General features: G+C 33.7%; 1 protein-coding gene across 6 annotated transcripts in view; it reads left to right on the top strand.

Moving 5' to 3' along the window:
• The window catches only part of AGTPBP1 (ATP/GTP binding carboxypeptidase 1), a 181,559-nt gene that overhangs the window by 144,680 nt on the left and 24,815 nt on the right, over positions 1-12,064 (top strand). For 5 of the 6 annotated variants that reach the window (XM_024132913.3, XM_028494099.2, XM_055087261.1 and 2 more), the window contains exons 24-25: positions 6,236-6,412; positions 10,826-10,986. In XM_024132913.3, the coding sequence (XP_023988681.1) occupies positions 6,236-6,412; positions 10,826-10,986 (338 nt within the window). The remainder of the gene's footprint in view (positions 1-6,235; positions 6,413-10,825; positions 10,987-12,064) is intronic. The other variant, XM_028494101.2, reaches the window with a different exon arrangement.

Genomic DNA, 12,064 nt, shown 5'->3' with positions numbered 1-12,064 from the left:
CGTTAGTTACAGGTGTACAGTGTAGTTATTCACTATTTTTGTAGATTATGCTCCATTTAAAGTTATTATAGAATGTTGGATGTATTTTCTGTGCTGTACAGTATATCCTTGTATTGTTCATGCATTGTTTATTTTATACATAGCATGTATCTCTTAATCACCTACTGTTATCTTGCCACTACCCCATCCCTCTCCCTACTGGTAATGGCTAGTTTGTTCCTTATACCTGTGAGTCTGTTTCTCTTTTGTTGTATACATTTGTTTTATTTTTTAGGTTCCACATATAAATGATAATATACAGTATTTATCTTTCTCTGTCTTACTTATTTCACTAAGCATAATATCCTCCAGGTCTATTCATGATGTTTCAAATGGCAAAGTTTCATTCTTTTTTATGGCTGAGAGTATTCCATTGTATAATATACACCACATCTTCTTTATCCATTCATCTGTTGGTGGATACTTAGGTTGCTTCCATGTCTTGGCTATTGTAAATAGTGCTGCTGTGGACATTGAGGTGTGTGTATCATCTTGAATTAGAGTTTTTTGTCTTTTCTGGATATGTGCCAGGAGTGGGATTGCTGGATCATATGGTAGTTTTATTTTTAGTTTTTTAAGGAACTTCTGTACTATTCTCCATAATGGTTGTACCAATTTACATTCCCACCAACAGTGTAGGAGGGTTCCCTTTTCTCCACACCCTCTACAGCATTTATTATTTGTAGACTTTTTGATGATGGATGGCTATTATGACCAATGTGAAGTGATACCTCATTGTGATTTTGATTTGCATTTCTCTAATAATTAGCAATGTTGAAAATCTTTTCATGTGCCTGTTGGCCATCTGTATGTCTCCTTTGGAAAAATATCTATGCAGTTCTTCTGCCCATTTTTTAATTGCGTTGTTTGGGGGTTTTTTTGATGTTGAGTTGTATGAGCTATTTATATATTTTGGATATTAACCTCTTTCAGTCATATCATTTGCAGATAGTTTCTCCCTTTACATAGGTTGTCTTTTCATTTTGTCAGTTGTTTCCTTTGCTGTGCAGAAGCTTTTAAATTTAATTAGGTCCTAGCTATTTATTTTTGTTTTTGTTTCCTTTATCTGAGGAGACAGATCAAAAAAATATTGCTGTGACTTACATGAAAGAGTGTTCTGCCTATGTTTTCTTCTGTGAGTTTTATGGTTTCCAGCCTTACATTTAGGTCTTTAATTCATTTTGAGTTTACTTTTGCATATGGTATGGAAAATGTTTCTAATTTCACTCTTTTACATGTAGCTGTCCAGTTTTCCCACCACCACTTATTGAAAAGACTGTCTTTTCCCTATTGTATATTTTTGCCTCCTTTGTCATAGATTAATTGACCATATGTTAGTGCATTTACTTCTGGGCTCTCTATTCCATTGCTTGATATGTCAGGGTTTTTTTGTGTGTGTGCCAGTACATTCCTGTTTTGATTACTGTAGCTTTGTAGTGTAGTCTGAAGTCAGGAAGTCAATGATACCTCCAGCTTTGTTGTTGTTGTTTTTTTCCTCCAGATTGCTTTATAGTCTTTTGTGGTTCCATATAAATTTTAGGATTATTTGTTGTACTTCTCTGAGAAATGTCCTGGGTATTCTAGATATTTTAATAGGGATTGCATTATATCTGTAGATTGCTTTGAGTAGTATGGACATTTCAACAATATTAATTCTTCTAGTTCATAAACAGGGATATCTTTCCATTTCTTTGTATCATCTTCAGTTTCCTTCATCAATGTTATATAATTGTCAGAGTATAGGTCTTTCAGTTTATTCCTATGTATTTTATTCTTTTTGATGCAGTTTTAAATGGAATTAGTTTTGGATTCCTGAACTAATGATAGTTCATTATCAGTGTATAAAAAAGCAACAGATTTCTGTATTTTAATCTTGTATCCTGTGCAAGAAAAATCCTAAATAAACAACCTAACCTATCATCCAAAGTAATTAGAAAAGGAAGAACAAACAAAGCTCAAAGTCAGCAAAAGGAAAGAAATAATAAAGATCAGAGTGGAAATAAAATTGAGACAGCACCCCCTCCCAAAAAATAGAAAAAAATCAGTGAAACCAAGAGCTGTTTTTTTTTTTTTTGAAAAGATAAACAAAATTGATAAGCCTTTAGCCAGGCTCATGAAGAAAAGTAGAGAGGTCCCAAATAAACAAAATAAATGAAAGAGGAGAAATTACAACCAATATCACAGAGATACAAAAAAACATAAGAGAATACTCTGAACAGTTTTATGCCAACAAATTGGATGACCTGGAAGGAATGGATAAATTCCTAGAAATACACAATCTTCCAAAACTGAATCAAGAAGATATATTGGGTAGGCCAAAAAGTTTGTTTTTTTCCATAAGATGGCTCTAGTATTATTTAGTTGTCTTTAACTTCATTCAGAATAATTTTGTTAGATTGTATTGTGACAGCTGTCATGTCAGCATGCATTTAAAAAACTTATCAAAATGGGTGAATTTTTGTGTAGCCATTTTAATATTGAAAATGGAAGAAAAACAACATTTTTGTCATATTAGTTTTTATTATTTCAAGAAAGGTAAAAATGCAACTGAAATGCAAAAAAAGATTTGTGCAGTGTATGGAGAAGGTGCTATGATTGATCGAACGTGTCAAAAGTGGTTTGTGAAGTTTCGTGCTGGAGATATCTTGCTGGATGATGCTCCACGGTCAGGTAGACCAGTTGAAGTTGATAGCGAGCAGATTGAGAAAAATCAACGTTATATCACATGGGAGATAGCTGACATACTCAAAATATCCCAGTCAAGCGTTGAAAATCATTTGCACCAGCTTGCTTAAGTGTATTGCTTTGATGTTTGGGTTCCACATAAGTTAAGTGAAAAAAAACTTCTTGACCTTATTTCCACGTGAGATTCTCTACTGAAACGTAATGAAAACGTTCCATTTTAAAAACAAATTGTGATGGGTGATGAAAAGTGGATACTGTACAACAATGTGGAACAGAAGACATTGTGGGGCAAGCGAAATGAACCACCACCAACCACACCAAAGGCTGGTCTTCATCCAAAGAAGGTGATGTTGTATATATGGTGGGATTGGAAGGGAGTCCTCTATTATGAGCTCCTTCCGGAAAACCAAACAATTGATTCCAACAAGTACTGCACCCAGTTAGACCAACTGAAAGCAGCACTCGATGCAAAGTGTCTGGAATTAGTCAACAGAAAACACATAATCTTCCATCAGGGTAATGCAAGACCGCATGTTTCTTTGATGACCAGGCAAAAACTGTTTCAGCTTGGCTGGGAAGTTCTGATTCATCCACCGTATTCACCAGACATTGCACCTTCGGATTTCCATTTATTTCGTCTTTACAAAATTCTCTTAATGGAAAAAATTTCAATTCCCTGGAAGACTGTAAAAGGCACCTGGAACAGTTCTTTGCTCAGAAAGATAAAAATCTTTGGGAAGACGGAATTATGAAGTTGCCTGAAAAATGGCAGAAGGTAGTGGAACAAAAGGGTGAATACGTTGTTCAATAAAGTTCTTGGTGAAAATGAAAAATGTGTCTTTTATTTTTACTTAAAAACCAAAGGAACTTTTTGGCCAAGGCAATAGATAACCTGAACAGACTGATCACTAGTAGTGAAATTGAATCAGTAATAAAATAACTCCTAGCAAACAAAAGTCCAGGATCCAACAGCTTCAAAGGGGAATTCTACCAAACATGTAAAGAAGAGCTAATACCTATCCTTCTCAAACTACTCCAAAAAACTGAAAATGAGGGAACACTCCCAAATTCATTCTACAAGGCCAACATTACCATGATAACCAAAACCAAAGACACTACAGAAAAGATTACAGGCCAGTATCTATGATGAATACAGATGCAAAAATCCTCAACAAAATATTAGCAAACCGAATCCAACAATATATAAAAAGAATCGTGCACCATGATCAAGTTGGATTTATTCTAAGGATGCAGAATGGTTCATATTCACAAATCAGTCATTGTTATATGCCGCATTAACAAAAGGAAGGATAAAAATCACATGATCATCTCAATAGATGCAGAAAAAGCATTTGACAGAATTCATCCATTCATGTTAAAATCTCTCATCAAAGTTGGTATAGAGGGAACATATCTCAACATAATAAAGGCTGTTTATGACAAACCCACAGTTAATATCATACTCAAGTTTGAAAAACTGAAAGTTTTTCCTCTAAAAATGCTTCTCACATTAAGATTTTTAATCGATTTGGAATTTATTTTTGTATGAAATGTGGGGGTCTGATTTTTAGTTTCCCCATGTATAACCAGTTGTCTCAGCACCATTTATTAAACAGCATCTCCTTCCTCTGCCGATTTTATAAAGCTGTCTGTTACAGACCTTGTTTCCACATGTATGGGTGTATTTTGAGGTCTGCCTAGGACTGAAGGGAGATCTATTGTTTTACGTACTGTGTGCTTTTCATTTTGTCATAGTGTCTCTCTTACTATATTTATGCCTAAACAAGCAACCCAGGTTATTTTCCAAAAGAAAGTTTCAGTGACATACCACTCCCCTTAGCAAAACTTCAAAGCACGTTTTCTTTTTGGTGTCCTCTCTCTTCTTCCTCTTTCCCAAATAAATAAAATGATTAGAGTTATGTTAAAAAATGGAAACACTCCAGAAATGTAAAGTAGTGAGTGAAAGTCATCTTCTCTCAATTAATCACTTTCATCATGTGTATTGTGAGATTTACCTCTAAGCACATTCATTCATAGATGTATATAAACATAGGATATCAAGTTTTTGAGGTTTTTATTTTTTTTAGCGCTCCACAGCAACTTTTTTTTCACATAATGTTTGTTGGCCATCTTTCTAGGTCCTCATATCTGGATCTTCATCTTTTTGATAGCCACACAAGATTTTCATTGTGTATTTTTGTTATTGTTGTATGGCTATACCAAAATGTATTTATTCACTGTCCCTTGGTTGTGGTCACTTCATTAGTATTGCCACATTGTTTTTCATAAGGATTGTACAAATTGATACTCCCCAGTGAATGATAGTGCTGTTTCTCCAAACATCTTACTATCATCTTTGCCAGGTGAAAAACATATCTGATGGTTTTAGTTTGTGTATCTGTAATTGTAATATATGAGGTCAAGTATCTTTTTCTATGTTTGGCCAATTATGATCTCTCTCTTTTTTAAAAATAGCCTTTTCTCATATTCTCTGCTTACTTTTGTACAAGTATCTAATTATTGTTTTAAAAATAACTTTATAAGTGTACTCTTTATAAGTATATTAAAATTTTTCATTTATGATGTATAGTGATTTAAAACTTTTATCATATTTGTTGATTTTTTTTTTAAGTAGCTTCTGGGTTTTGAGGCTTAGAAAGACTTCTCCTGCTAAGATTTTTAAAGTAGAGTTCTATGTTTACTGTTTGTAGTTTCATTTAAAAATTTAACTTATTAATTTAAAATTTAAATTCACAATCTAATTAGAGTTTATTCAATGGAGAGTGACTTCAGCTGGTTTTTCTCAGTGGCTGACCAGTTGTGTCAGCTTTTCGTGAATGATCAATGTTCCTCACTAATAATAATACTAATTTTAACAAATACCTTTGGTTCTAATTCTGAACTCTCTTTCTAAAGATGCATCTATTCCTATACAGTATCATCATTTAACTAATGTTAGATACATAATTATCTGTCAGATTATTTCTCCAGTTGTAGCCTTTTCTTTCAGAATTCCCCAGGGTATACTGCTATATTTCATTTTCAAGTGAACCTGAGAATGATTTTAAGTTGCAAAAATGTTGTGGGCATTTAGACTGTGACTGTCTTAGCTTTATTGTCTCGTTTAGGGGTGATTGACGTTTACAGTGTTAAATCTCTTAGTCAAGACATCTTCGTGACTAAAGTTTCTTCATTTTTTGAAATATGTTTTTCTTCGTATTTTAAAACATTTTTTACATGGTTTTATTCCACTTATTGGTTGCTACTATGAATATTATCCTTTTGTTCATTCTATTTTCTGATTAATATTTGTCTAGGAAAGCAGAAAAGTCTAATTTAGTAAGAGGATTCTTTCAATGTTTTGAATAGCAAGGGATATAGGAAGAAGATCCATGTGACTGCTCTAATGACTATGCTTTCATAAAAATTTTTCAGAATTTAGAAATTAAAATAATTTTAAATGACAATAAAAGAAAGCTCTTGAAATATTTTATCATTCTTATCTTTGCAGACTTTGCCTAAGATTCTGAGTCATATTGCCCCAGCATTTTGCATGAGCAGCTGTAGCTTCGTAGTAGAAAAATCTAAAGAATCTACAGCACGTGTTGTAGTTTGGAGAGAGATAGGAGTACAAAGAAGCTATACCATGGAGAGTACTTTGTGTGGCTGTGATCAGGGAAAATATAAGGTAAAACATCTCAGGACTTCCAGCCATAAAAATATTTCAAGTCTTCCGTATATGCTCTAGTAGTTTTCAAGTATGTATTAAATGATATGTTTGTTATACTGAGCTAAATATAACTTGCAATAATGGAATTGAATTACATGCGATCTTAAGAACAGTTTTTTTTTGTTTGTTTTTACTTCTCTGAACTAAATAGCTTGCTTTGGATCCTTATGAAATCTTGGTTGAGTCTATTTACAGTCATAATTTTTAAGAAAGCATGCTGTAATACACATTTAAATAATGGTTAGTAATTTATAATGAGCTGTGCAAGTAGTACATTATTAATAAAATGTTCTATCATTTTAATTTATTGGATGTAAATATATTTTTATGCATTTAGAAATAAACACATTACACTAAGTTTTTTTAATTTAGATTTTGTGTGTGTGTGACTTTTAAATGCATATTCCTTCACTAATCACTAAGTCTTTACTAAGACTCCTCTTCTGAGGTACCATAGGCTTTTATGGGAAACAATGAGTTCAGACTTATTTTTGAAATTTAAGAGTAATTAAATGTTAGGTGACTTTGAATTTTTTAATTTTAAAGTTTGAGAACATAAAAAAAATTTTTTTATTAGAGTATAGTTGATTTACAATGTTTTGTTAGTTTCAGGTGTACAGCAAAGTGAATCAGTTATACATGTACATATATCAACTCTTTTTTAGATTCTTTTCCCATATAGGTCATTACAGAGTACTGTGTAGAGTTCCCTGTGCTATACAGTAGTTCCTTATTAGTTAATCTGTTTTATATATAGTGGTGTGTATATTGTCAATCCCAATCTCCCAATTTATCCCTCCTCGCGTTTCCCTGCTGGTAACCATAAGATTGTTTTCTACATCTGTGACTCTATTTCTGTTTTGTAGATAAGTTCATTTGTACCATTTTCTTAGATTCCACATATAAGTGATATCATACAATATTTGTTCTTCTCAGTCTGACTTACTTCACTCAGTATGACAATCTCTAGGTCCATCCATGTTGCTACACATGGTATTATTTTGTTCTTTTTTATTGCTGAGTAATATTCCATTGTATGTATGTACCACAAAAGATTGAGAACTTAAAAGGCAATGAATTGGATCTTAGATAAGCAACTGTAAACCCGGATATTTATTTTTCTTGCCTTGTCACAAAAAGCTTTTCAGGTGTCATGCTAATTATTCCACTCATTCTGCTTTGTTGTGTTTTTTTTTTTTTTTTTTTTTTTGTGGTACGCGGGCCTCTCACTGTTGGTTGTGGCCTCTCCCATTGTGGAGCACAGGCTCTGGACACGCAGGCTCAGTGGCCATGGCTCACGGGCCTAGCCGCTCTGCGGCATGTGGGATCTTCCCGGACTGGAGCACGAACCCGTGTCCCCTGCATCAGCAGGCGGACTCTCAACCACTGCGCCACCAGGGAAGCCCATGTTTTGTTTTTTTGACATGGGCAAGAGGAATTTGAATCTCATAGTGATTTTCATATACCTCACATAAAAGTGATTATAACTTTATGTTTAGAAAGAGTTAAAAATCTTCCAATTGGTTAGTATTAAAAATGTAGTGGCAAAAAAAAGAAGTACCGCAAAAAAAAAAAAAAGTAAACATACTGTGATTGATGCCAAAATGTTCAAGTGGAGAGCTTAAATGATTTTTCTAGTCTGTAACAAACTGGAAGAAAATTGTATAGATTTTGCAACTGGCGTTCAAACTTTGGGGGCCTAGAACTTAGTGAAATTTCAGTACTTTCTGTAGAGTGACTCTTCCCTAAGATTTAGGTTGACCACAGTATACTATTCTTCCAAAATGTGCTATCTTTTGAAATCTCTTCAAATATTGTAAAACAGTGTCTTCTAGACTACCAAAGGCACGATTGTGGTAAGAGATGAGCATGAGCACTCCAGCCCACAAACCCTGCCTCCTAATCATTGCTTTAGTGGACTGTAAGTGTGTGGGATGGAAAAAAGCTTGACAGTCATTTTTGTAAAGGACCATAGATAGTTCCTATGATTTAGGGAAATAGACTATAAATTATTCTTAAAGAGATGCAGTCCGGCTGGAGAAGGTAAATTAAAGCGTCAGTGTCTGTGAAACTAGTCTCTGGGAGTAGGGAGAGAAGAAGTCAGGGAAACTGAGACTTGCATGCCCCTTGAAATCATCTGTTGCATAATAATAGTAGCACTTTCTTACTATATTTGGATTCTAATGATAGACTTTCATTGGATTTTTTTAAATGTTCTTTTTGTGTTTTGATAAATTTATTTAGTCGTTGAAAAAACCACATTTAAAAAATTGCTAAAGTAAATTTTGAAACATAAAACATTAGACGAGTTTTCTAAAAATTATAAAATTTTTAAAATAAAATAGATACCTAATATATAGTCATTTCTCTTTTATATGATTTACATTGACATATATATACATGATTTCCATTGATAGAGGTACATTGATTTAAAACTCCTATGGAGAGAAGTATGTCTTACTACTAATTATAAGCTAAGGTTTTACATCTAAAATTCAGTGCTTTGATCATAACATATACTTTTTTAAAGTTTTTTTTAATTAATAAACTTTTTAAAATAAGTTAGTTTATTTATATTTATTTATTTTTGGCTGTGTTGGGTCTTCATTGTTGCACCTGGGCTTTCTCTAGCGGCGGCGAGCGGGGGCTACTCTTCATAGTGGTGCACGGGCTTCTCATTGCGGTGGCTTCTCTTGCTGTGGAACACGAGCTGTAGGCCTGTGGGCTTCAGTAGTTGTGGCGCACAGGCTTCAGTTGTTGTGGCGCATGGGCTTAGTTGCTCCACGGCATGTGGGATCCTCCCGGACCAGGGCTCGAACCCGTGTCCCCTGTGTTGACAGGCGGATTCTTAACCACTGCACCACCAGGGAAGTCCCAATAAACTTTTTTTTTTTTTTTTTTGTGGTATGCGGGCCTTCCTCTGCTGCGGCCTCTCCCGTTGCGGAGCACAGGCTCCGGACGCGCAGGCTCAGCGGCCATGGCTCACGGGCCCAGCCACTCCGCGGCATGTGGGATCCTCCCATACCGGGGCGCGAACCCGGTTCCCCTGCATCGGCAGGCGGACGCGCAACCACTGCGCCACGAGGGAAGCCCCCCAATAAACTTTTTAAAGAGCAGTTTTAGATTCACAGAAAAATTGAGTGGAAACTACAGAATTCCCATATACCCCCATCCTCCCCCCTCCACATAATGTATACTTTTCAAACTTTTTAATATTAGCTAATAAGTTGTGTAAGTCTAATAATATTTTAAGAAACAAATCTCTTCACCCTCAAGAATGTTCTTATATTACTGAATTTTAGGCTTCAAATATTCTTTATTTTTATTTTTGATGAGCTAATTCAGAAAAAGGCATAGCCTTTCTAAAGCTTTTAGATTAAGGAGGCAAATGCATTTTCTAAGTCAGTTAGGTCACATTTCTTAGAATATTTGGAGATGGCCAAACTATTTAAACAATCAGTCAATCATGATTATGAAAGCATGTGTTACAAAGAGTAAATAACAGTTTTTATAATTTATCTCTTCAGTTACTGTGTGCTCTTAGTCTGGTCATTGAAAATCTAGTCTGCTCTATGCCTGCAACCTTTGTTGGTGTAAGGATTGCATTTATTTTAGAGATTCATTTTTATCTGAAAATTAAATGATAAGCAACGTCTTGATTTACAGTCCATTTTTATCCTTTTATTTGGTAATGTTTAACTTTTGGTAAATCTTATATTGTTTACTGAGAAACTATTGGTTAAAAAAGGGTTGTGGTAAAATTTTGTTTTGGCGTTAGTAGGCCAACTTTGAAATGGGCATTCTTAACTGACATAGAACATAAGAACTTATTTTCCTGCTGCCTCATTAGCTTAGATTCGTCTGAATATTTTTTGACATAGTTACCTTTCTTTTGTTTGTTTTTTACTCAGCAATTTCTTTTTATCATTCAGGAAAAGTATGTATAAAGTAATGTTCAAGTATACAAATTGGAGCCTTGATTGTAGCACTATATTTCAACATCAGCATACAAGTAGTAGATTACAAGAAGTACTAGCAAGATCTTGTAAAAATATAATTTCACCCATGAGCTCCAAGAATAACTTAACCACAAGGTGTTTATCTGTTTTTTCCTCCCCATTGGTGAAAATAGTTTGCACGCAGTGAATGAGCATAGACATTTTAGAAACGGTTTTTTAAGACTGTTTCTTTTGCAACTTAAAATAATCTTATGTTGTTAAGACACTGTGCTTATGAGTCCTAGGTTCATACAAAGTGCCAGCCTTTTATTTTATTAATATAGTTACAAATTCCTTTTATGTAATTTTAATGAGATATAGCCAGAGGATAGCAAATGTCCTTGTTACATGTTTATTATTTCTTTATTTTTAGGGTTTACAGATTGGTACTCGAGAATTGGAAGAGATGGGAGCAAAATTTTGTGTTGGTCTATTGCGTTTGAAAAGACTGACATCCCCACTGGAATATAATCTGCCTTCTAGCCTGCTTGACTTTGAAAATGACTTGATTGATTCGAGCTGCAAAGTAACTAGGTAAGACATACTTGTTTTATTCTTTTGTTATATGGTCGTATACTGTTAAACTTCATTAAATTAGTTACGCAGAGGAAAGGCACAGAGATTTTGACAGCCAGGAGCATTTTTAGAATTAATATACATAAGTCTTGCTTCTTTTAACATTGGTATTTGGATAAAAGTTTAATGAAATATCCTTATATTTGGAATGCTGTTTTAGTGATCTTAATGATTTACTTTTAACTTAAAAATAAACAGTGTGGAAAACAGTTACTTATATCAGATAATATGTAAATTAAGAAGGCTTGGAGCCAAGATTCATAGTTCAAAAGAAATTTTATTTTGTTGATAATCTACAAATATCAGATGGCTTTCCAGTCACCTTCTGGTTACATCTACTAGAAACAGCTAATTTAATATCCCTCTGAAAATATAACTACATCTGCCAAGTAGTATCCTTCTGAGTAGGTAAACTTTTGCTCCTAAAATTCAGTGTATGTAAAATTTGATCAGTTATTGGCTCAGAGATAATTTAGTATCACAATTCTTAATCATAGCACCAGAGTTTAGCATTTTATAGTTTGATACATATGGGTAGGAATAGTCCCATTTTATAGAACCTACATGATTTTTATTGTTGGACATTGACATCAGATTTGTTAATTTATTGCCAAGCTATGTTAAATATATATACCAATTTAGTAGTTTTAAGTGTAGTAAAACATTAATTAGAACTTGATTCTTATATAATGTGATAATTGAGGCAGTGATCCTCTGCATTCTCTATATTTCAAAACACTTGTTAAATGATAATGGAAATAAATATAAATATATTGATTTATAAATAAGTATAAATAAAGTTGTTCTCATTGATGTTTAGAAGCCTACTTTTAAGTTATTTCATGTATTCTCCCCCCCATCTTTCTGAGGTAAAATTCACAAATAAAATTGTAAGATATTTTAAAGTGTACACTGTGATGACTTGGTATATGTATACATTGTGAAAGGATTTACCCCATTGAGTTATTAACATACCCATCCATCACATCACATGTTTACCTTTGTGTCGTATGTGAGGGAATATTTTTCAGTTTTG

The sequence above is a fragment of the Physeter macrocephalus genome, chromosome 9, assembly GCF_002837175.3.
Source record: "Physeter macrocephalus isolate SW-GA chromosome 9, ASM283717v5, whole genome shotgun sequence".
Taxonomy (NCBI): domain Eukaryota; kingdom Metazoa; phylum Chordata; class Mammalia; order Artiodactyla; family Physeteridae; genus Physeter; species Physeter macrocephalus.
Note: the sequence above shows the minus strand (reverse complement) of the source record. Positions and strands in the feature narration are given on the sequence as shown.